Source organism: Physeter macrocephalus, chromosome 1 (genome assembly GCF_002837175.3).
Source record: "Physeter macrocephalus isolate SW-GA chromosome 1, ASM283717v5, whole genome shotgun sequence".
Lineage (NCBI taxonomy): Eukaryota > Metazoa > Chordata > Mammalia > Artiodactyla > Physeteridae > Physeter > Physeter macrocephalus.
Genome location: NC_041214.2, coordinates 50,655,664 through 50,682,271, shown reverse-complemented (window position 1 = coordinate 50,682,271; position 26,608 = coordinate 50,655,664). Strand labels below are relative to the sequence as shown.

The 26,608-nt window shown below is 39.9% G+C and overlaps 1 protein-coding gene and 1 pseudogene across 1 annotated transcript; one reads left to right on the top strand and one right to left on the bottom strand.

Annotated features, from left to right (window-relative positions):
* LOC102996806 (vomeronasal type-2 receptor 1-like) lies at positions 1-26,299 on the bottom strand. The gene is given in 7 exon segments (XM_024124263.1): positions 1-1,010; positions 2,851-2,974; positions 10,856-11,083; positions 17,611-18,272; positions 18,275-18,482; positions 20,998-21,289; positions 26,058-26,299. Coding segments are annotated over 7 exon segments (2,766 nt in total).
* LOC102996247 (RNA-binding protein with serine-rich domain 1-like) lies at positions 11,966-13,227 on the top strand (annotated as a pseudogene).
* Positions 26,300-26,608: the final 309 nt, after the last annotated feature.

The window sequence follows — 26,608 nt, the reverse complement described above, 5'->3', positions numbered from 1 at the left end:
CTATGAGGGACACATGCAACCCATGACTCTACTCATCCGAACAGTTGACACCATGGTATTGTTGAGCTCACTGCTCACAGAGGCTGAAGTCAGTTGGATGTTCTTATCTACAGTGGGAACTCTTCCACCAGCAACTTCATCCGTGTTCTTCTTTGGTCTCAGCAAAATAATGAAGCACTTGGCAGCAAATATACAACCCAATAAACCATAGCTGGATGCCAAGATTGCAAATATTTCCACAGCCACTTTAAACTTGCCTTTGGTGCTCAAGTAAGCAGGGACAAAAGGGATGCAGACAATAAAAAAGACCAGCATCCCAAAGGTGATGCATTTTCCTTCATAGTAATTATCCGGCAACTGGTGAGCCACAAGGGTTGTAAGAAAGCACAGCAAGGCCAAGAAGACATTCATCCCAAATATAGAGCACAAAAATTCTATAGAACCTTCATAACATTCCAGAATAATCTTTATATTTTGAGATTCCATGTTCTTGTACACCCTTGGGGGTTCTAATACTACGTAGGCTGTACATATGCCAATTTCGACTAGAACAGAGATTAGCACAATGATTTTCCAATAAAGAGGGTGGATGGATATAAGTCGGGTTTTGGATTTGGAAATTCTGTAGGCTAAAAACAGTGAAATAGTCTTTCCAAGAATGCAAGACAGGCAAAGTGAAAAGCCCAGTGCCAGAGTGACCTGACGGGCCATGCAGGACCAGTTGTATGGCTTGCCAATGAAGAACATGGAAGATAGCAACGTGATGACCAGAGAAACCTGAATGAGAAAGCTCAGCTCCCGGTCATTGGCAGTCACGAGTGGAGTGTTTCCGTATATCACATACACAACTGTGACTGCCGAAACCACAAGCGCCCCAAAGATGGAGAGAATGACAAGCGTGAATCCCAGGACCTCATCATAAGCAAGGAATTCCACCTCTTTCAGCACACACTCGCTCTTTTGTGCATTGGACCAATAGTCTTCACCACATTGTTCACACTCCCTTTGACCTAATGAACAAAGAACAGAGGACTGACTGCAAAGAAATCCACTTGTCCCCTTCAGCTGCGAATAGCCCAGAGGAGCCAAAGGCCTAATGCAAGACTCACTGAAATTTTCTATAGAGAATATATAATATCTCAAAAAAAAAAAGCAGTGATAAAATGGTCTTAGAGTGTGCAGCTAACATTACAGATTGAGAATTGATTTCAATTTTGGAAATTCAGTCTCCCGTCTTGGTTTCAGCTCTTCCCGCATGGGCCTTTTTCAGTAAGATGCCTCTTTCTTTTTCTTCCAATTATCTAATTGAGAAGGGAGGTGTGTACCCCCATAAGCCCAAGAACAATCCACAAATATATGAGAACATTAAAGCTACTAAGGTGAAACAATTAAAAGTAGTGTGACAGGGATAAGGTTGATTAAAATACGAGGGTTTTCAATCTTGCATTCAGCTTCTCCTCCACCTACTGAAGAGAATTTTGTCTTTGCCCACTCAGCTTTCCTCTCCTCACCCCCCAGATGCAGATTTGAGAGAAGAGGTAAAGAAAGGCTGAGAATTAGAAGAAAGAAAACAAAAACAACAACCACGTTGACTACGGTTGAAAAAACTTTTGGGGCATTTAGCTGGGCAGAGGCTCTAAAGGAGAATACTGCAACATAAGAAAAAATCTGAGATGAATTTGTGGTAGATTATGAAATGGATCTCTTCACTGTTCTATGAGAGATGCAGGTAAAGACTGGGATTCCCTTTCAATCACTTCCGACTGCTGGATTGGACTTCTCTTGTTTCTGTGCAGAGACTGGGCCACATGGGGTCCAAGGAGTTGTTCAGATTATCTTCTGCTTGCTTTCCATTTGTGGAAAATTTACACTTTTAAAATCCTCTTTTAACTAAATTGCTATAGAGGGCCTTTTGGCAAGAGACATACAATTTGTTATCTTTAACAGAAGGTAGAGATAAAAATAAACCTGCTGCAACATGCTCCATAGGGCTAAGCATACCAAGCCCAACTAAAATTCTGGTCAAGAACAGCAATTCAACAGGTTGTAGTGAAAAATTCATAGAGCAGTAGATATAGAATTCACTTGTCCTACAGACTTTGAGTAATTATGGTCTTTGCCTTTAGGGATGTACTTCTAAATCTTATATTTCTAAATTAGACATAATTCTGTAAAACATAGAACTGTAATTCACTTATTTACTACTCATTCACATTTTTCCATAACTAATATTTAATCTATTTCAGAAATTGAAATAATTTTAAATACTTTATTTTTGCGAACCCACGTATTCATATTTCACATTTCATTAAAAAAATTTTTTCCCCTCTTAAATTCATGGATGTTGGTCTTTTTCTCAAATGTAGCAGCTTTGGAACTAAAACTGCCCTGGTCCAGGAAGATCCCACATGTCGCGGAGCAACTAAGCCTGTGTGCCACAACTATTGAGCCTGCGCTCTAGAGCCCGCGAGGCACAACTACTGAGCCCACGTGCCACAACTACTGAAGACTGCGCACCTAGAGCCCGTGCTCCGCAACAAGAGAAGCCACCACAATGAGAAGCCTGCGCACCACAATGAAGAGTAGCCCCCGCTCACCACAACTAGAGAAAGACCACGCATAGCAATGAAGACCCAAAAATAAATAAATAAAAACAAATAAATTTATATTAAAAAAACCCAATGTTATAATTTTTTGCACTGCACAGAACATCCAATAGTTTGATGGATTATAATTTTTGTCATAAGTTGTTCACATCTATTTATAAAGAAGGCTCCCAAGGCCCTCTTTGCCCAAACATGTTTAATTGCCTTCCATTTTAATATCAGTGAAAAAAATGACCATCTCTACCTGGTTCCCATGACACATGCCCATCAGCACACAGGATGCAGTCAAAGCAACATATTGGTTTCCCATGACAAATTCCCTTCCCGGTCCCAGGCTGACACAGGTCAGTACACACTGAATGGGGAAGCTAGCAAAGACAAATACAATGCATGTAACAAAGCCCTTTGCCTCTACCTTGCCAGGCTAAGAAAGTTTCCACCTGGATTTCTGTGGAAGTTTTGCAATATCTTGGGAAACCCAGGATAGCTGGGCAAGAATAACAGACAAAGAGAATAATAACATTGAAAGCCTAGAGGAATTTTGCTAAAAGTCCTATAGTTGATTCTAGAAATGGGATTCTAGAAAAGTCCTGTGGTTGATTCTAGAAATTATCAAAGCTAATCCCAAACCTAACTCTTTCTAACCTTGAAGACTCAGACCAGGCTCCATGTCCATGGGGCTCTGAGGAGAGGATAATTTGTCAAGTCTGTTTCTGCTTGAGGGGGGAACCCAAGAATCATCTTGAGTGCCTGAGAAAGACCTCTTCTCAGCAAGGTCATCCCAACACAGTCTGAAGATGTGTCATACAGAATCAGTACAAAATAACAATGAAAGGTCCATGCCATGTGGAAAGTTGTATGGCAAAAAGGAAAAGTGGACAAGGCACAGCACTGGAATATTTTCTCACAAAAATAGCTTAGAAAACTCAGTGGTAAACATAGGTCTCCCTTTACATTCTACATGGTTGCGCACATTGAAACCCACTATAAATGCAATATTTGTAAATTGGTTTATATCTAAATGTAAAGAGGAGCTTCCTATTTAAAAAGGAGAGAAGCTGTATTTCTCCATTAAGCAAAGATTCATTTTGGAAAGTGAAAAGATTCATTTTGGAAAGTGAAAAGATTCATTTTGGAAATCAGAATTTTCCTATGTTGAGTTTCCCAAGATAAATCTGAATTAGATAACAATGGAAAATATCAGAAATCTATGAGCTCAGTTATGGTATGTAAGATTACTTAAGTATGTATTGCTAAACACAATAGATAGGCTTCTTAAAAGGGTTGTGTGTGCGTGTGTATCACCACAGAATGACTATATTTCCTCTCTCCTGACCCAGTGTTCTGAAAAGGGCTCTCCATATACCTTTCTTTGAAAATCATCACAGTAAGCTGAGGCCTTTTTGTTCTGTTTCTCAGTATCCCTTCCCTTCTCAACCCTCATGATCTAGCTTCCAGCCCACTCACCTCACTAAAATGTTTCTTGTCAAGTCTGACAGCTCTTCCTCTAGTACCATTCTCCTTTCTCTCTCTCGGATATCTGGCACTCTTGATCAACTCCTCCTTGAGATGCAGGCTCCCTTGCCTTCCATTGGGTCCTTTTATTTCTTTTGTTGGTTCTACTTCCTCTACCTACCTCATCACTGTGGGTGTTTTTTGTTTGTTTGTTGTTGTTTTGGCTCTGGTCCTTGATCCTCTGCTTTTATCTCTCAATATAAAGCAGCTCATTCATTCTCTTGTCTTCAACCAGCACCTCTACCTAAGAACATCCAAAACTTGACTTTTCCCACCTGACCTCTAATTCCATATCCTAAACTCCCAACATGTCCCTACTCTGAGATTCCACTATCACCTCAAATTCAACATGTCCCAAACTACCCCCATTTACCCTATTCCTCCTCTCGAATTCCCTATTTCTGTCACTGACACCACCAGTCTCACCCATCATCTCCAACCATATCTTCTATTACTTGCCTACACATACCTCCACTCAGGCCCATCTTCTTACCAACCTCCAGATTCAGTTTATTATCATGAGTTAAATCATGCCTTATACCATCTACTAATTGTTCTTGCAGGACACTTCCAAGGCCAGTCCATCAGCAAATCCAGTGGATTTTACTCTTGTCCCCTTCAGTCTATTTGCAACATGGCAGATAGAATAATTCTGTAAACTATAAGTTGGATCATGACTCTCCTCTGTCAAAACTCTTCCATGGCTCCCCATTTCACTCAGAGTAAAAGCCAAAGTCCTTCAACAGCCCACAAGGCTCTCTGTGATCTGACCCTCTCTCACCCCTCTTAACCTCCTCTCCCACTACTCTCTCTCTCTCACTCTTTCCAGCCACACTGAACTCTTTCCTGTTCTTCTAAAATGCCAAAAATACCCCTACCTCAGGGTTTAAAAGTTGCTGTTTCCTCTGCTTGGAATGCTTTCCCCCTAGATAATGCATGGATTCACTGTCTTTTCAGTTTTCATTCAAATGTCACCCCAGTGAGGCCTTCCCTGACCACACTATGTGAGATTTCAACACTCCTGCCAGCACCCTCTATCGCAATCCCTGCTATTTTTCTCTCCCTAACATTATCATCCATTAAAATACTATATCATTTATTTATTTATCTTGTATATTGCCTGTCTCTTCCCACTGAAATGTTAGTCCCATTAGGCAGGGATTTGTTATGTTTTGTACATTAACACATCACTAGTTCCTAGAACAGTGTCTAGCACATATAATGTTGTGTTCAATAAATATCTGTTCAATTAATTAATGATTAGATTTTAAGTGCTGTGAGGGCAGTGGTCTTTTTGCAGTGCTTAACACAGAGGTAGACTCATAGTACATGCTTAGTGAATTTGTACTGAATTACATTTGAACCAATTTCATTATACAAATATAACCTTGGGAATACCCTGGCGGTCCAGTGGTTAGGACTCTGAACGTTCACTGAGGATGGCACGGGTTCAATCCCTGGTCAGGGAACTAAAATCCCACAAGCCACACAGCATGGCCAGAGGAAAAAAATAAAATAAAATTTATTAAAAAAAAAAAAAAATAGGGCTTCCCTGGTGACGCAGTGGTTGAGAGTCCGCCTGCCGATGCAGGGAACATGGGTTCGTGTCCCGGTCCAGGAAGATCCCACATGCTGTAGAGCGGCTGGGCCCCTGAGCCATGGCTGCTGAGCCTGCGCGTCTGGAGCCTGTGCTCCGCAACGGGAGAGGCCACAACAGTGAGAGGCCCGCGTACCACACACAAAAATACCAAAACCCTAATTTTAATAAAGATGAGAAAAATAAAATTACTATGCTCTAATGAAACATTATTAAAATAGAAATCTACTAGTACATTTTACTACTTTTCTATCAATTTTTCGTAGAATGAGCATTCTATGAACTTTGCTTATACAAGCAATAGCATCTCTCTTGTTTCATGCAAAACATTATACGGAGCACCTGCTCTATGGCTAGCACCAGGAATACAAAAGGTAAGAGTCTCAGGCCCCATTCAGGGAGAGGGCTCTGGGCCACAGAAGGTGGTTAATATGCTAGGCCTAGGGCAGCTCTGTCTTTCTGCAATGATGGAAGTGTTATATATCTGTACTGTCCAATATGGTAGCCCCTAGCCACATGTGGTGGTTGAGTACTTGGAATGTAGCTAATGTGACTAAGGAAGCAAATTTTTAATTTTAGTTAATTTTAGTTAATTTTAAAAGCTACATGTGGCTAGGGACAACTGTATTGGACAGAGCAGCTCTAAGCCAAAGAAATAAAATGCAGAAGAACTATGGCCCCTACAGTGGCAAACACTAAGTCTTGATTTTTATCCTGCCAAAATGTATTCAAGAGCTGCTTAAGGTCGGGTTAAGAAAGGGAGGAACTAGCGTGTATGCATGTATGTATTTGTGAGTATACATGAGTCTGTATATGTTTATTGATACCCATGGAAAACCAAGGACCAAAAAAAGAGATTAAAAAGATCCCCTTGGTATCCGGCACAGCACAGGAGCTTGGAAATCTTAATTTTCTTGTATTCTATGTCCTTTCCCAGTATGATTCAGAAGACTATTTGGGGATCTCAGATCCCAGGTCAAAAGGGCCACACAAGAAGAGGAAAGATACATGAATAAGAAACAAGATGAAGAAAGACATCCTCCCCCCAAAAATGTCTTGCAGCAGCAAAGAAAAACTGCTGGCTGTCCTGACACCCACTTATAGCTCTCTCTCACTCCTGCTGCTTCCTCCGGAAGATTCACATGGAAGATTAAATTGCCAATGCTCTTCCACCACCCTATCGGTTTACTGTAACACTACAGATAAACACTAAACTGGAATATCAAAAGTCCTACAGTTCTTCTCTCCTAGAACTAATATTTCATTAAAGGTAAAAAGTTCAGTGGTCTGGTAAGTGATGAGGTTTCCCCAGTGCTTCTCTAGGTGTTATCTTTACATTGTGTAACCAGGGCACCCTGTCTCTAGCTTCTCTTCTAAAATGTTCAGAGCTGCAGTTCTGCAGAGCAAAGCCCGCCTGTTGCTATAGGAAGTGGAGGAATTAAAATTGTAATAATAATGAATAATAATTCATTATTAATAAGTAAAAATTAATAACAATAATAATGAAAATAACAGCTTTTTATCTGGAGTAAGTACTTTACAACCAAATCTTCAAACCTCATATCCACTGCTTTCCAGAACGATTTTGAAAACAATTTTTTAAAAGAATTTTGAAATTTATGAAACTCACCCTTTTCTCCTATAATTTCTCAATAAAGGATTTTTTGAATGATATATTAAAGCTTATTGACATGTCTGTGCACCCATGTGTATATACATATATATACTATACTGTAAGCTAATGTTCCCTACATCAAATTATATTATGAACTTGTAAATCCTACTTTGCATTTGACCCTTGGAATAAATAAGAAAAAAATAAGGAGGAAGAAATAAAGTTCCTCCAGAACTATGGTCAGAGAGGGAAGGGAAGGACTTCTGGGTTGTCCCAGGGTAATGGTAACTACGAAACTGTGAATCTCTCCACACAGTCTCTGAAAAACACCATACAGATTTAAAAGAAAAAAAAGGGTAAATAAAACCACACATGACCCACAACTTCAGCATCAGAAAGAGCCTGGAAATATTATGAATTTCAAAGTAATTATAACTAGAGAAATAGCCATTAAATTCCAGCAAGGCCACCTCTAGAGCTCCCTCCTCATCCCTAGGTGTATGGGAAATGATGGAACTCTGGGGAAACTGTGCAGAAAAGAGTAAAGGGGAGCGGACAAGCTAAGGTTATTGGAGAGTAGACAAAATCATTCCTAGAAAGAAAATGTCAGGCTATAGGGCAAGATCCTGAAGGTGGGACTCAAAGCGATGGTTTCACCCCTGTAGTGAGACCAGAAAGTATACAGAGGGAGAAGTGATAGAAAGGGTAAAAAGTAAGAAAGGAAAATTAAGAACTCCGTAGAAACAAGAGTGAACCATAAAAGCAAAAGACACGTTAAGCCTTCCCTTTCTACACAAAAGTCATCTCTTAAATAAACTGCTCTGCACTCTACTAACAGAAGAAGGCAGTCTTGAAATAGAGACTTGTGATCCACCCAAACCCCACATCCTTGTCCATAAAAACAACTAGAGATAGAGTTGTGCCTCCATATAAGTTTACTATAGGAAGAAAACAAAAAATGAAAATCGAAACGTTCCAGCAAAAGAGGATGTGGAGAAAAGGGAACCCTCCTACACTGTTGGTGGGAATGTAAATTGATACAGCCACTATGGAGAACAGTAATGGAGGTTCCTTAAAAAACTAAAAATAGAACTACCATATGACTCAGCAATCCCACTCCTGGACATATACCCAGAGAAAACCATAATTCAAAAAGACACATGCACCCCAATGTTCATTGCAGCTCTATTTACAATAGCCAGGACATGGAAGCAACCTAAAAGTCCATTGACAGATGAATGGATAAAGAAGATGTGGTATATATATACAATGGAATACTACTCAGCCATAAAAAATAATAATAATAATGCATTTGCAGCAACATGGATGGACCTAGAGATTGTCATACTGAGCAAAGTAAGTCAAACAGAGAAAGGCAAATATCATATTATATCGCTTATATGGGGAATCTAAAAAAGGCTACAATTAACTTATCTACAAAACAGAAATAGAGTTACAGATGTAGAAAACAAACTTATGGTTACCAGGGGGTAATGGGGGGGGCTAAATTGGGAGGTTGGGATTGACATATACATACTACTATATATAAAATAGATAACTAATAAAGACCTACTGTATAGCAGAGGTAACTCTACTCAATACTCTGTAATGGCCTATATGGGAAAGGAATCTAAATAAAAAGAGTGGATATATGTATATGTATAACTGATTTACTCTGCTGTACACCTGAAACTAACACAACATTGTAAAGCAACTATACTCCAATAAAATTTTTTTTAAAAAAGCTAAAAATAGAGCTACCACACGATCCTGCAATCCCACTCCTGGGCATATATCCAGAGAAAACCATAATTCAAAAAGATACATGCACCCCAATGTTCATTGCAGCTCTATTTACAATAGCCAGGACATGGAAGCAACCTAAAAGTCCATTGACAGATGAATGGATAAAGAAGATGTGGTATATATATACAATGGAATACTACTCAGCCATAAAAAATAATAATAATAATGCATTTGCAGCAACATGGATGGACCTAGAGATTGTCATACTGAGCAAAGTAAGTCAAACAGAGAAAGGCAAATATCATATTATATCGCTTATATGGGGAATCTAAAAAAGGCTACAATTAACTTATCTACAAAACAGAAATAGAGTTACAGATGTAGAAAACAAACTTATGGTTACCAGGGGGTAATGGGGGGGGCTAAATTGGGAGGTTGGGATTGACATATACATACTACTATATATAAAATAGATAGCTAATAAAGACCTACTGTATAGCAGAGGTAACTCTACTTAATACTCTGTAATGGCCTATATGGGAAAGGAATCTAAATAAAAAGAGTGGATATATGTATATGTATAACTGATTTACTCTGCTGTACACCTGAAACTAACACAACATTGTAAAGCAACTATACTCCAATAAAATTTTTTTTAAAAAAGCTAAAAATAGAGCTACCACACGATCCTGCAATCCCACTCCTGGGCATATATCCAGAGAAAACCATAATTCAAAAAGATACATTCACCCCAATGTTCATTGCAGAAAGAGAAAGACAAATACCATATGATATCACTTATATGTGGAATCTGAAATACGATACAAATGAACATATCTATGAAACAGAAACAGACTCACAGATACAGAGTGCAGACTTGTGGTTGCCAAGAGGGAAGGGGGTGGGGGAGGGAAGGATTGGAAATTTGGGATTAGCAGATGCAAACTGTTGTATATAGGATGGATAAACAACAAGATCCTACTGTGTAGCACACGGAACTATATTCAATATCCTGTGATAAACCATAATGGAAAAGAAAAGTATATATATATATATATATAAGTGAATCACTTTGCTGGGCAGCAGAAATTAACACAACATTGTAAATCAACAATACTTCAATAACATTTTTTTAAAAATATTCCAGTAAATTAAAATTCCCCTCTAAAACATACGCACACAACCATTAAGCAGAAGAATACTGTAACACTTTAAATAGATATCCTAGCACTTCAATTAAGTATTCTCAGAAAAGCACTTGTAGATGTCAAAAAATATCTCTCATCAGATATTTTAAAATTTAAAACATCAATGGATATAAGACTGGAAGAAATGAAAAAAGTTCATTTATCTCAGGGAAGAAACTATTTCAGAAATTAAGATAAAAGTCACAAGGTGTTCAAAATATATATACTTGAGTGAAAAGTTAATAAGGGACATTGAATAAAGGCAGGAAAACAATAAAGAGAATAAGGATGAGATAAAGAATAAAGTAAAAATTATCAGAGAGAAAGTGAATAAAAGGAAGAGACAAAGGAAGTCAAACACTCTGGAGTACTTGAAGGAGGAAAACAAAATCATAGAACTAATATTTAAAACTATAATCAAAAAACGTTCCAAAAACAAAAGATCTGAACCTATATATAGAAAATATATGTATTTTATTTGGGAAAATTAACTTGGAATAGTCAGCTCTAGGTTTCTGATATTCCATAGCACCTAAAAGAGTATAGAAATGCAATTCTCTCTATATATAAACATGTCAGAGTAACTAACCTCTGATGATTCGGTGTTCCAAAATATTGTCACATTCTTAATCATCACAAGTTCAAATTTAGAGTTTGTGAATATATATTCTCCAACCTTCACAAAGGCTATCTCTCCATTATCATCTAATTGCCAATTTAGAATATCACAGTATCCAGTCACATCTCCATTATCATCAATTTCTATTCTCATTCCATTATGGGTTGTAAACTTAAGTGTCTTCAAATAATACATTAACTAGAAAAAAAGGGGGAAAAACAACAGGGAGAAAAACAATTTTAAAAAATTTGCCTAGAAAATAGGGTTTTATAAAGAAAATAATCTCAAAACTCATATCTAATTCATGGGACTGAATTTTTTCCTATTCCTCTATACCTTTGCTAATACAACAGCTCCTAGCCACATATGAAAACTGAGATTTGAAAAGTGGCTGGCCAAATTGCGATGGGCTATAAGGGTAAAATACACACTGGGTTGCAAAAGTTATTTCAAAAAAATGTAAACTCTCTCCTTAATAATTTCATGTAATTATTTTTATATTAAGTTATGATTATGACCAAATGTTAAAATATTATTTGGGGTTAATTAAAATATATTAAATTTAACTTTTTATTTTTTAATTTGGTTACTATAAAAATTTTAATTACCTGTGTGGCTTTTAAATTTCTTTTGGACAGTACTGATCTATACCAAGGCAAAGTGATGCCTAATATTTCCTAATACCTACAAACCTAGGGAAGAGAGGATATTCCCTCTTAGATGTCTTCACTAATAGGTACCAGTCTACCCGACTACCATCATTCCCTTCCCTGCATGTCAGGTGCTAGAGACAGGAAGATCAAGACCCATTCCCCACCCTTGCAAAGCCCACAGTCCAGTAGAAGGGCTAGACAAATAAACAGGTCCTAATAGTAAATTCGATGTACTCTGTGCTGCTGATGTGGAAAGAGTGTTGAGAGGGCATAGATGAGGGAGTGGCTAACTAATTGCCTTAGGAAAACTGAAGGTTTCCCCAGGAAGTAGCCATCTGAGCTGGGTTTTAAAAAAATTAGGCCTTCCTGCTCCCTAATCCTGACGCCAGAGCGGCGCCAGCCTCAGAGGCTGAGGAGAGGGGGAGGAGGTCGCGGCGGCTGGAAGATGCTGCACTTTGGCGTAAATTGCAATCGATTAAGGATCGTTTCTCAGACTCAAGTTAGAAGTGAGAGTTCAGATAAGTGAAGCCTCCATTGCTGCTTTGAACACCTCAGAAGGGGAGAATGGATTTATCAGGAGTGAAAAAGAAGAGCTTGCTAGGAGTCAAAGAAAATAATACAAAAGTCCAGCACTGGGGCTCCTTCTCCTACCAAACGCAAAGACCGCTCTGATGAGAAGTCCAAGGATCGCTCTAAAGATAAGGGGGCCACCAAGGAGTGAAGCGAGAAGGATCGTGGCCCGGATAAAACTCGAAAGAGGCGCAGCTCTTCCAGTGGTAGCAGCAGCACCAGGTCTCGGTCCAGCTCGACCTCCAGCTCGGGCTCCAGCAGCGCTCCAGCTCATCCTCTGCATCGAGCCGCTCAGGAAGTTCCAGCACATCCCGCAGCTCCAGCTCCGGCAGCTCCCCTGGCTCTCCAAGTCCTTGTCGGCGCAGGCAGGACAACAGGCGGCGTTCCCGCTCCAAATCCAAACCACCCAAAAGAGATGAAAAGGAAAGGAAAAGGCGGAGCCCTTCGCCTAAACCCACCACAGTGCACATTGGAAGGCTCACCAGGAATGTGACCAAGGATCATATCATGGAGATAGTCTCCACCCATGGGAAAATTAAAATGATTGACGTGCCTGTAGAAAGGATGCACCCGCATCTGTCTAAAGGATACGCATATGTGGAGTTTGAGAATCCAGATGAGGCCGAGAAGGCGCTGAAGCACATGGACGGAGGACACATCGATGGCCAGGATATCACTGCCACCGCTGTGCTGGCCCCCTGGCCTCGGCCACCCCCCCGCCCCCCGGCGATTCAGCCCTCCCAGGAGAATGCTGCCACCGCCTCCCATGTGGCGCAGGTCACCCCCACGGATGAGAAGGTCGCGTTCCCCTTGGCGCGGTCCCCCGGCCGCCGCAGCCGCAGGAGCCGCTCCAGCTTCAACTCTTCCCGATACGCAGGGCCACCGAAGCTCTGCCCTGTGACTTGGACTCCCAGCCAACTCACTTTTGTCACTTTTCTAGCCGAAGGAGGATCGGTAGGAAAGAAATCCCTCATTCAGAGGCAGGCTTCGAAGGTGAAGGCAGTAATTGCTACATTTCCCCTCGCGGCAGAGTTCCGGCTGCAGGAGTGTTGTTGGTTTGGGGTTGTGCTTATAAAGATGCCCTCCAGTTTTCTGGCTAGAAAGCTTCCACATTTCTAGTTCCTGAGAGTCAGTTTAGTGGCAAAGCCAGCAGGGATGAGCTGGGGGCTCCAGGAGGTGGTACAGCTCCAGCCTGGGAGCATGTTTTCCCGTTCCACAGGTGACCTGGGGCCGATCTGGTGGCCTGCTCGTGCCCTAACCTGTTGGCCTGCAGGGTCCCACAGGAAAGGGTGTGATTTTACGCAGCTGCCGTTCCAGTTAGCCTGGCCCTGCTCCTCTGCTTGAGTCCTCTTCTGACCTCTAGGGCCTAATACCCAAAATGGTTCTTTTCACGTGTACTCATGTGCGTGCACACACACATCTCCCTTTCTCTCTGAAACTCGTTAAGTTGAGAGCCAGCTCTGTCGGGTCATCACAGAAGCCCCCCCCCTCGCCCCGTTGTATTGGTATTCATGGTGGTCCTGCAGGTTACCTTGGCAACGTGTACATTGCTTTTTTGGCTTTTATTGTACAGTCAGTACTATACCTTTTCTGTTTTGAGTTTTGTAACTTTGTGGCATTTTAGATAATATTGTGTTTGTACTTTGTTGTGTAGAGAAAAGAATTGTGTTGAATAAACCTAGGATTAGAGTGCAGCTCAGAAAAAGAAAAAAAAATAGTAGCAAGTTGCCTGACAAATACTGGAATCAAAGAGATTCTAAGCCAAGGGAATAATATGTGAGACAAGGGTGTGCCAAAGAGGCCATTGCTGAGAGTACAAAAGTGGATGGAGCTGATTGTACACCTACAGAATAACTTCATAGACATCAATAGGAACCCCCTAACAAAATAATACCTCTAGTACTCTTGCTTTACCCAGTCAACCTTAGCTGGGGTAAGAGCATATGTTCTTTAGTAAGAAGGTAACCAGTCTGCACTGAGATATATCCTGTGCCCTTGGTCTTTGTCAGCACCACATGCTGGACTTATGTCTCCAACCAGAGGGCCCAGTCCAATCCCTAACCCTCCACAAACCAGAGAAACAACATAGCAGAAAGAGCCTGAATTATGGTGTATGATGATTTGGAGTCATATTTTGGCTCTGTCAAATGACATAACCTTAGGCAAGTCATATATCCTAACTAAGCATTAGTTTCCCAGTCTGTAAAAGAAGGGAAATCATCCCTGCCCTACCTCTGTCATAGAGATTAAGGTAATATAGCTAGAAGCTTTTAGTAAGTCAGTATACAAAGGTAAGTATTATAATAATCACCATCTACCAGTAGCGCTACTCCAGGTCACTTGCCCTTTTATCTCTCCCTCTTTTACTGTATGCTATTCTCAGTCAACATGAAATCTACATCAGAGTTCACAACAGGGTGACTTTTACTGCCAAGTCCACTGGGGAGAGGCACATTTTTCTTTCCCAGTCTTCAGAAGACTCAAGCAAGGAAATTTTCAAAGGCTGCAACCTTACAGCCTTTCCATAGTTCCATCTGTTTATCATCATTGGATGGTAGGACCCAGTTCCCTACCACGAGGCATGAAAGAGAATTTAGAAATGTCCAAATAAACCACAAGAGTAAAAGGGTTTTACATATATATATATATATATATATATATATATATATATATATATATTATATATATATATATATATATATATATATATATATATATATATATATATGTTCTGACCAAGTCTGCTAATGAGATAAGCTGAGAAAAATGATCATGGAGTACATTATCATTTTGGTTTTAAATAAATCACAATTTTTTACTTTTTGATGCATTTATGAAGCATCCTTAAATGTGCCTATTAACTCTCTCTACCGTGAGGTCTTACTTTTCAGTTTTTACTTACATCATTCAGGGAATGTGTCAAGGAGCATGAATTCTCTCTTGGACTACACCACCACCATTCACCCTGACAGTATGTGGTCCCTTGACCCTCCCTAAAAACTCTTTTCTCTGCAATCCTAACACATATTTGCTGCTTTTTGAGCAAATTTAAATTGTAATATTGAAATCAAATAATAAATTAGAGCACTGTTGTTTACCATATAAAAAGATCCTTTTTGTTAAAAAAGAAGTACTCAGAGGATTTCTTTTAAAATGAAAGAACTCACCTATAGCATAACTTAATTTCTCATTTTGAATTTACCACAATTTCCCTAGTACCGATGAACAACTTAGTACTCAGATCTTGCTTTCTAAATTCCATTCTCCAGTAAATGGAAATAGGACTCTGGAGAAATGGCTACTTCAAGACTGGGGCAGAGAAATACAAGACAAGCCTGGAACATCTTAGCGTTCCAGAAAATAAATTAATCAGAAATTACAGTGACATGTCAAAACGAAATAGGAGCCTACTCAAAGTGGCTCCCAATTGTCCAACCTGGAGAATTTTGAGCAACAAAATGCATAATGATAGTTATGAATTATTATACTCATAGAACAGTATATCCATGAGTCCATGTGATGCAAATAAATTAGTGAGGGAAAACTATAATTCCATTTAATAAATGTAGAAGAAATGAGGGAAATAGAAAAAAAATCACCATTTTAAAAATAACACAGTAATAGTTGTTTCAGGCAATAATCATCATCAAAGGATGCTAAACTTTGTGGATCAAAGCATTATGTAAAACAGAATATTTTCAGAGCTTCAAAATATTGCCTCACAATATAATTATTAATTACAAAGGGAAACACAGTAACTTTATAATGGAAAAACATGGTGACATCACTGTCACTAAGTAATCAAAGTTAATGTCACCATTAATGAGACATAGTGACATCATGTACCTCCTGATATGAGACATAGAAAAGGATACATATCACCTTTACAGTATTATTGCCAGAAATGCATAACCTAAATGTAATCATGAAGAAAAAAATTAGACAAACATAAATTGAAAAACATAAATAGCTGTCCAGTACTTATGAAAAGTATCATGTTCATTAAAAAAAAAGGAAAGATCTGTGTTTTATTCCCGTCCTACCCCTAGGCTCTTCATGACTTTTTTTTTTTTCTTAGATTCCATATATATGTGTTAGCATACGGTATTTGTTTTTCTCCTTCTGACTTACTTCACTCTGTATGACAGACTCCAGGTCCATCCACCTCACTACAAATAACTCAATTTCGTTTCTTTTTATGGCTGAGTAATATTCCATTGTATATATGTGCCACATCTTCTTTATCCATTCATCTGTTGATGGACACTTAGGTTGCTTCCATGTCCTGGCTATTGTAAATAGAGCTGCAATGAACATTTTGGTACATGACTCTTTTTGAATTATGGTTTTCTCAGGGTGGGAACATATGTATATGTATAACTGATTCACTTCGTTGTAAAGCAGAAACTAACACACCACTGTAGAGCAATTATACTCCAATAAAGATGTTTAAAAAAAAAAAAAAGGAAAGAATGAAGAACTGCCACAGATTGGTGGAGGCTAAAGAGATACAAAACTAAGTGCATTGTGGGATCAATTTGAAAATAAAAATAAAAGTGAAGATGCAGTGGTTCCAGCCACTGTGGACCCTGTTGGGACAAGCAATTTGGTGTTGCTGGAAAATAGAGTGGTGAGGGTCATGGAAAGGGCAATGGAGTCAGAGATGCTGACGGCCTAGATCGTAGAGGGCTGACAGTGTCAGACCAGGGATGCTCATGCTTTATCCTTTATAGGAGAGGGGAGGTACTGAAGGATGTAAGCAGAGGAGCCCTCTGATTAGGTGTGCATCTTGCTGAGACCATTAGGGCTTCTGTGTCCCAACATGAATTGCTGGGACGTCAGACCTGAGACAGGAGATGTGAGGGCCAATCTCCAAGGTGGTCCTAATAATCTTCACCTCCTGGCCTTCACGCCCTAGCATGGCCCCTCTGACACTGCACAAAGATTACATCTTCCAGTTTCCCTTGCAGCTACATGTGACCATATAACTAGATCCTGGCTAATGGGATGTAAGGAGAATTGTACGTAATTTCCAGGAAATGTCCTTAAATGGAGCCATATACGCATCTTTGTCCTTTCTCCTTCCTGCTGGTTAGAGTGTGGACATGATGGTTGAAGCCCACGTAGCCATATGGAATTATGAGGTGAACCCACAGATTCAGAGTGATGAAGTGATAAGGTAGAAGGAACCTCAATCCCTAAGCCACTCTTTCAGTCCCAGAATGCTAATCTCCAAACTTCATTTATGTGAAGGAAAAAAAACCTATCTTGTTTAAAGCACTGTTTGGGGGGGTTTTCTATCATTCACAACTAACCTAATAATAACTCTGTTAACAAATGTTAACTCTAAAATGCCCATTTAGGTAACATAAGCAAGCCATTCTTTTAGGGGGCATGTGATAAAATCATGTCTATGAAGTACAAAAGCAGATCAAAGGTTTTAATTGTATGAATGCTGTTTATGTCAAACTATATCATGAAGTAAAACAAACCACAACTTACCTGCCAAGGCTCAAAAATCAGTATATATGCACAGGTGTTTCCTGGAATATATGGCCAGTGTCCTTCCTCACATCTACTTAGACGATCCAGGGCATATGCCATAGAATACACAACTTGGTTGACATTGTGTGTAATTCTTAGCTGAGACACATCCAGATAGGTATTTTTAAGATCTTCCAACTTCTCCTTTCCAGTATAGAATTTATCAGACATGGCGTGTAATCTGTCCTCTTTACCAGTCATATTCACTCTATGGTCAGTGTTGTATGGAACACTACTCTTGGGCCAAGTAGAGTTAAAAGCAGTTTGCCAAAATTCAATGGTCAGGACATCATTTGGATCCTTGCCAGGATGTACATCATAAAGAAATTCTTTTAATCCCAGTATATCAGCTCTTGGTATTGAAAATCCAATACTTCCACCAAAATACGGGAAATATTCAGGCTTTGCAATGAGAGCTAAGGCGATCCAGGCTTCACTCGCTATCCATGTTCTGTCAGTTATGTTATGGTAAACCATTTCCAGAATGAAAGGACTTAGGTCAATATCAGATGCATAGAGCACAATGACTCTGGCAGTGGAGTTCCTTATAGCATCAATAGCTTTTTGCATTTTCTCATTAGAATGGACTTTGGGAATGGTTTCGGAGAATGCAACACAGAGTTGACACTCTCCATTTTTTCCTTAAAAATCTTTACTCCGTGTTTTCCATAATCATCATCAGCTGCTATGGTGCCTATCCAGACCCAACCAAAATGTTGGATAAGTTGTACCATGGCCTCCGACAGGATCTTATCACTAGCTACTGTGCGAAGATAAGATGGAAATTGGTATTTGTCACTAAGAAGTGAGGAGGTAGAGGCATAACCCACCTACAACTGAAAATATTCATGCAGTTATTAGAAAGAAATAGCCAAACCTCAAATTACACAAGCTCTTGAGTATTTGTATTGGAGAAGGAGGGAACTTAACAGTTCTCCCTTTATTCTCACACCCTTCCAGAGACAAAAGGACTTCTACTCCTCTCCCTGCTCCGTGGGTGGTGGGGACTGTTAGAGGGAACACTTTGAGCCTCCCTATCCACCCTTTTCCCACCCCACCCAAAGGGAGCTGGAGGAGCTAATCATTAAGGTGATGACATTCAATGCACCACTTTTCATAATCGGGGTCACAGCATTGAAAGGGAGGTGACCAGTCCTTTCATCGATGTTTTCTTGAGACTAGGTGTGTGATTCAAGCCATCCAGGCTCTTTCTCTGATCTAACTCCTCATCCATACAGATGACAGAGTAAGCAGACTTATAATCTATTTGTCAGGACCAGTTCCTCATTCTTTTCTTTTCTTTTCTTTTCTTTTCTTTTCTTTCCTCTCTCTCTCTGTCTCTCTCTCTCTCCATCACCACTGCTTTCTCTCTTTTTCTCCTCTTCTCTTTCCTTGTTTCTCTCTGCCAGGACTTCTGGGTATTTAAGTCCTAAGACTTAGACTAAGAAAGACGGTAGGAAACTCCACTTCCACCTCAGGTTTAAGTCTTATTCTCCAACAGAGTTACTAGAGGCCCTCATTTTATAGGCACTTGCTAGATAGACAAAGAGGTATTTTTCTCATCTTGCCAGTGGTCCTCGTGCGTATTTTCTATCAGCGAGAACTTAAGAATGAAAGTAGAATGGCCAGTAACATGAAATTCTGACAATCTTACATACATTTCTGCTGTACCTTACTCTCAGCCTCAGCGACTCTGCAGTTAAGAAGATATGTCACATTCTCTCCTATCCCATCCCATGTTATTACTGCATCACCTCCAATAAGACCTCCTATATTATAATTACATAGCTCCATGATTGCCAATTCTTTCATAAGTGACAGATTATTCCTATTTTTCTCTTTATCCTTTGTCCTATTCTTACTCCACTGGCTAAAGTTTACATTCTTCTTTGGAACCTCACAAGCACCAACATCATGGAAGCCATATGCAGGAAATAATCTCATTAAGGAAGCAGAGACACCTGATTTCTAATTCCGCCTACATAATCAGTGTAAGATTGTGGACAAGATACTAAAACCTGCTGAAATCAGTTTCCCCATGAGTGAAATCAGGGTTATGACATCTACATTTTAAGGTTGCTCAGCATATTAAATGAGACAACACATGTGAAAGTGCCTGTTGTATGTAAGATTTCTTTTACCCTCTTTGCAGATTTAGTACAAGACTTAAATGAGAGGATCTATCTAGAGGTTTCCAGCAGGTGCCTGGACCACAGTAGGTATTTGGTGGAAAGCAGAGCTCACAGCAGCAGCAGTTTGTCTAAGCTGCATGAAGCCCACATTGAAGATGTCAGCTGTGTCACCTGACCCCTCCTCTTTGTTCTGTTTCTCAGTATTACCCTGTTCCCCCTACATTTGTATTTGCAGCTTTATAAGACACACTTTGTAAATACCACTTTTTAACAATTATTTTAACTTCTCCCATTACTTCAGTAACACCAATAAGCTTAATCATCCTTCACATTAATAAGTCCTGACTTGATATTTTTGTGAACCACCCCTGGAAATAAATATAGAGCTTTACTTACATTTTCTTTTCTTTCCTTTTTTTTTTTTTTAACATCTTTATTGGAGTATAATTGCTCTGCAGTGGTGTGTCAGTTGCCGCTGTATAACAAAGCGAATCAGCTATACATACACATATGTCCCCATATCCCCTCCCTCTTGCGTCTCCCTCCCTCCCTATCCCACCCCTCTAGGTGGTCACAAAGCACCGAGCTGATCTCCCTGTGCTATGCGGCTGCTTCCCACTAGCTATCTATTTTACATTTGGTAGTGTGTATATGTCCATGCCCCTCTCTCACTTTGTCCCAGCTTACCCTTCCCCCTCCCCGTGTCCTCATCCATTCTTCCTAATATCATCTATTCTTAGGTTGAAATGTGTCACTGTCCCTGAATTAGCATCCCAGCTCATTTCAGTATGTTAAGCGTATGAACAAAAAGGGTCATGATTAGTAAGTATTAATACAGGCCAGAAACAAAATGAGTTCCTTATACCATCAATCAACCAACAAGTATTTCTCAATCACCCACTCTGTGCTTCACCCAGTGTTTTCGAGTGTATTGCCTACTGAGATGTCAACATACAAATCACCAGGTCACAATCAATCTCAAGCTCGAAACTAAGGCAGGATCCTAAGGGATGTAGAAGAGTCTGAAATCACCAGTCACATTTGCTGGGGCCAGACTGAACAGAGTAATTAGGGGCATCAGCATCACCACCATGCTGCTTGTCTGTGTAACTTATCCCAGCCTCACCTGAGTACCTAACTTACTCTTTGCAGCAATTTTCACATACCTTGTGTTTCTGTATAAGTTAGTACCCAGGACAATATTCTGAAATACCTGAGGTAAGTAACACAACCCTAGAATTCTTGAAGCAGCAACTGATAAGGATGAGCCACCTGCTCCAACAATTCCTGCCAGCATTGCCCCGGTGCTGTTTCTAAAACTGGGCTTGTTTTCTTCCTGCCCTGTGAGGAATACCAATGCCGCTTCCACGGATTTGGAGATGGTGAAACAGGTATCAAAGATCTGATAGCCCAAAGTGATGCTGGGCAAAATATTCTTCCTTTCATTAATCTCCCTGATGGTGTGGGTCATGGTTTTCATCCAGTGGAATCCCCAGAAGTTGAACCTGAAAAGGAAATAGTTTTTGTAAGGCCTTAGTCAGTGGGTGGATCTGTGGAGGGGAAAGCAGCTTTTAGCTGGGATTGGTGCTGAGAGCATTTTGCCAAAACGTCAGGGGGCACCTGCCTTGTGAGAGCATGTTAATATTTCATTAAAAGATATTGAAATTTAAAGGGTTCAAGTATGAATCATATTCATTATTGATTGGTTTGGGCTGGGAAGCATCTTTTTGGACCGCTGATTATCTCTTTTCACAAAAATATTCTTATATTCGCAATTCTCTCCACCACGCAGAACACGCAATAATTCCTCAGTACATTTTTCCCCATTCATTGGAAGTCCCCGGTACCCTATGAGTCTCCTTCCCCTCTTCCTTACCTTCCTATGGGTTTCTCCTGGTTTCTTCTAGATGTTAATTATAATAATAAAAGTTTTGGAAATACATGAAAATACTTAGGACTACATAAAAGCAGTACATAATATTTATATATGTGATATATATTATGACTCCAATAGATAATTTTTCCTGCCATGATTTGATTGTTAGTGTTGAGATTTTTTAATTAAGAAATGTCTCTTTCCTATCACTCTTATATTTAACCATGAATGAGATGCCTCCTCCTTTCCATTCCCTAGCCACAAAAAGGAAAATTACTTCTCTTTAGTCCATCAGCACTTTTTTTTTCAATTTCTTCTCCATTAAAAATAAATATTCTATTTCCAACTCTCTTTCTTTCTTCCCAGTTTTAACCAAACTTTAACCTATTTGAAAGCAAGGACCTCAAGGATGTTTTCTCTTAATGTCCTCTGTAGCTCTAGTATCTAACTACCTATCTTCTGCTCAATAAATATTTTTGAATTAAATATCTAATAGCAAATAGCCCTGTTGGCAGATTAGATTTTTCCTCCATGTCTCTTTAACTAGGTGTTTTAGTTTAGTTTAGCTTTGCCTTTTATTCAACACGTAGTTACTGAGTTGCACTGGCGCTAGACACTATAAATGCAACAGTGAAAAAGATAGGCACTGCAGTGTCTAGGCAAAGAAACAGAAAAATTGCCATGCACAAAACGATAAACACAGCAATACGGGTAGACATAGGGACCAGCAGTTAAAGGGGTGGGGAACCTTGCCCTGGGGGACTTAACAGCCAAGCTAAGTCTTGAAGGGTAACATAAAAACAGGGGACAAATGCTGCAAGCTGAGGGCACGGTATGTGTGAAGGCATGACAACAAGAGAACCTAACATTCTAGGAACGGGAAGATCAGGACACTTGGAGAACAGGGTAGGAATAGGTATGGCATGGGAAGAGGAGACTGGAGAATCAGGAGTCTGAACATGAAGGGCTTTATCGTCCTAAGACAACTGGCCTCTAAATTTACACGGATGGCCATACAAATTGGCATACACATTTCTGAAATAAATATAGCAATATCTTTAAGGTGTGAGAGTAATCCATTTCAAGAGCTAGAAAATGTTCACCTGCTTTGAATCAATAATTACACCCCAGAGAATTTATCTGAAGGTACTGTTCTTCCCAAAAGAAAAAACTAGATACGTTCCAAACTGTTCATTTTAGAATTATTTATAATACTGAAAAATTGGAAAGAATTTACATGCTCGTTACGGTACACTGACTTGATAGGAACATTTTCCATCATTAAAAAACTATAATTAGAGAAATTACACTGCAGCATGCATATAATATTAGATAAAACAGTCTGTATGCAAAGTTGTTTCTACACTATAATTAAAACTACACATAAATTATGTGAACATTTGGATAACTATCAACAGGCAAAAATTTTAAATGAGCACAGGATAATTACTGAAAGGGTGGGATTTGGGATGATTTTTCTTTCATTTGTTGATTTCCATTATGATACTCACAGTATCGTTATACAATGTATACCTTTGGTTCCGCAGAAAATTTCTCTAAATCCTAACTTTGTTTAGATCAACCAAAACAAGAATTAAAATACTCCCTTCTTCCCTCCATTTCACTGTCTTCTCTGCTCTGAACAACATTTTCAAAATAAAAGTCTTCCTCTTCTGTTCACTTTGGCTGATGGCCAACCAAAACTAGTATCCTGTTAAAATTGTGGGTTTCAGAATGAGACTTCTCCAAACTCCAACTTACATCTAGATCAGTTATAGGTAAACGTTAATGATGCCAAAATGAAATTGTTATCCGATTACGCCCAGCTCCTGAGTACCACCTATCCAGGCCTCCCATGAGGGCTCTCCCATTGGGAGGGAGTCTAGGAGAACGTTGGAATTGGGTACAGATAGATAGAAACTGCTGATGGTTATCGGTGAAAAGTCACTATATAGCTCTAATTTTGAAGAAAATATATCAAAAAATGTAAATATGGAATGTTATTAATATCCAATAGATATGTTTAGGATGGATTTAAGTGCTGGGAAAGTTTTAGGCTTGTACGGCGTGAAGATGAGCAATTTGGGTTTCAGTCAACAAGCTGGGAGACAAGCAGAATCCCCGCAATGATGCCTTACCTTACTGATCCACATTCAGGACAAGGAACTGGCTTTTTAGATGCCCTGGATCATGTGAAACAAGTTTCATACAAAATATGAAGAATCAGAATGTCATCAGACTTCTCAGCAGCAACACTGGCAGTCAGAAGATGCCAGAGTAATCTTTTCGAGGATCCTTAGGCTTTGAGTTAAAGTCAAGATGGAGTAAGCACACACCACCCGCTCTCTCCCACTGATTACAATTAAGATCCCTGGACTGAACATATAAAGCAACTATCAGACTACTCTGAAAATTAAATAAGAACAGTGGACTAGAGATGGAAATCAAAATATCCCTGGGGACTTCCCTGGTGGCGCAGTGGTTAAGAATCTGCCTGCTAATGCAGGGGACCCAGGTTCGAGCCCTGGTCCAGGAAGATCCCACGTGCTGTGGAGCAACTAAGCCCATGTGCCACAACTACTGAGCCCACGTGCCACAACTACTGAAGCCCGCGTGCCTAGAGCCCGCGCTCTGCAACGGAGTAGCCCCCACTCGCTGCAACTAGAGAAAGCCTATGCGCAGCAACGAAGACCCAACACAGCCCAAAATAAATAAATAATTTATTTTTTAAGAAAACCCAAAATATCCCTGATACAGTGAATTATTTTTTAAATGGGACATACTTACTTCTCACCACTGTGTCAATCACAGTGGATATACCAAACTATTTTTTAATGAGGGGGTGGATTTTTACTAAAAATATGTATATTGGCCTTTCTATTTTACCTTGCTAGGAAGATAACCTCAGAAGCTCCAATGAAGGGTGAAGAACAAGTTAAGTGATTCCACTGATGAAATATGAGTGTACTATCAGTGAAAACTTCTCTGATAAATAATGAACTGACTCTAAATAATGTAGCCATGAGCAAAAGTGCTTCTTTCCCACTTCCCTTTGCTTCACTGTAAGAATGGAAAAGAATTAGAAGGTCCAGGAAAGAGTTAAGTACAGACTGACTGCAATCCTTTCCTTTTGCCAACATACAGTTTATCCACCCCTTTAGTGCTATTTCAAATACGTAGCATGAAATATGACCAAAGGGAAGGAGTTATGATCAGTAAAGATTTAGTTGTATAAGAAGTTGCCAAAATTTTTACAGCGTGCGTTTGTAATTATAATTAACACACAGCATCATGGAAGTGATTAAGATATGATGTAAAATGCCCAGTTAAAACTGTGTCCATGCTACTGCCACATTATGAAAAAATTACAGTTGCATTTATATAAAGGGCTGAGAAAGAATATATGGAAATGAAAGGAAAGAGCTGCTTTGTTATGGTAGTAGAACAGTGTGGACAGTAATTTTCCTTTAATTTCTGGCATCCTTTTCATATCAAAAGTGTGTGTGTGTTCCACACCCAGAAATATAACCCATGTTTGCTTTTCTTACAATGGATTCCTTGCAAATTCAGATTATCAGTCAAGGATCCCATTTCTTTTTTTTTTTTTTTTTGCGGTACGTGGGCCTCTCACTGTTGTGGCCTCTCCCGTTGCGGAGCACAGGCTCCGGACGCGCAGGCTCGGCAGCCATGGCTCACGGGCCCAGCCGCTCCGCGGCATGTGGGATCTTCCCAGACCGGGGCACGAACCCGTGTCCCCTGCATCGGCAGGCGGTCTCTCAACCACTGCGCCACCAGGGAAGCCCGGATCCCATTTCTTGACATGACAATTTTGGGATGAGGGGAGTAGGGCAGAAGCCTTCCAACTGGAGGAATCTTGCTATGAACACTAGCTCATAAATAAATCAGCATTCCAGCACTGTGTATTTTCACCTGGGGAGACTTTAGTCTAATAACAATTCAAAGTAAAGCTGCAACACTGCACAACTCTATATCATGCTTCTCAAACCTTAATGTGTACATGAATCATCAGGAGGTCTTGTCAAAATGCAGATTCTGATTCAGCAGACGTGGGATGCAGCCTAAGATTCTACATTTCTAACAAGCTCTTAGATGATACTTATGCTGGTGGTCCACAGACCACCCTCTGAGGAGCAATGTTCTGTTATCATATAAAACCTGTCTTTTTTCTTTCTTGTTTCTAAGCAATCCTAGAATGTCTACCTCCGAGAAACTGAGGCACAGAAACAACAAGTACCTATCCTGAGTCAAATAAATAGTGTCAAAGTCAGGGCTGGCATCATGGCTCCAGTTCCAGACTCTGATTCCCACACCCACCACTCATTTACCCCCACTTCCCACAACTGATGTAAAAAGAAAAAAAAAAAAGAATGGCTTACCCTTCACATTTTGCTGATACTGGCTCCAAAACAGACTCGTTTGCTGGGGTAGTCCTGGAATGAATAGGAAATAGTCCTCCAATAACAAGTGAAGGGTTTCTGGCACCTACATACCCATTCAAATCAAACTTTCCCAGCAGCTGACAGGTCTGTTCTTCTTCCTCTTCTTTGCCTTCAATACCCAATTCAGCCCATAAAAAGGCAAGCAGTCCTAGAACCAAGCATTTCTTTCTGCTAGCCATTTTAATAAGGAGAGTTTGGGAGAAATGACCAGTGTTAAAAGTTTTAACGAGGTACCTTGACAGAGCTTTCCAGTGAGTATGTGCATGCCCCATCACAGGGGACTCAGTTTGCCACTACCTGCTACCTAATTGTCATGCCTCAATTAATCACAGAGCCCCACACTCACCTGCAATTTATGCATCTGCACTAGGAGCTGAGTAATCCCTTTGAGAAGAGCCTCATAAACATCTCTTTTATGCTTAGCAATAATATATAATGACAGAATTGCGGATTCTGGGTTTAGAGTCTTTCACTTTGTAGAAATTGTC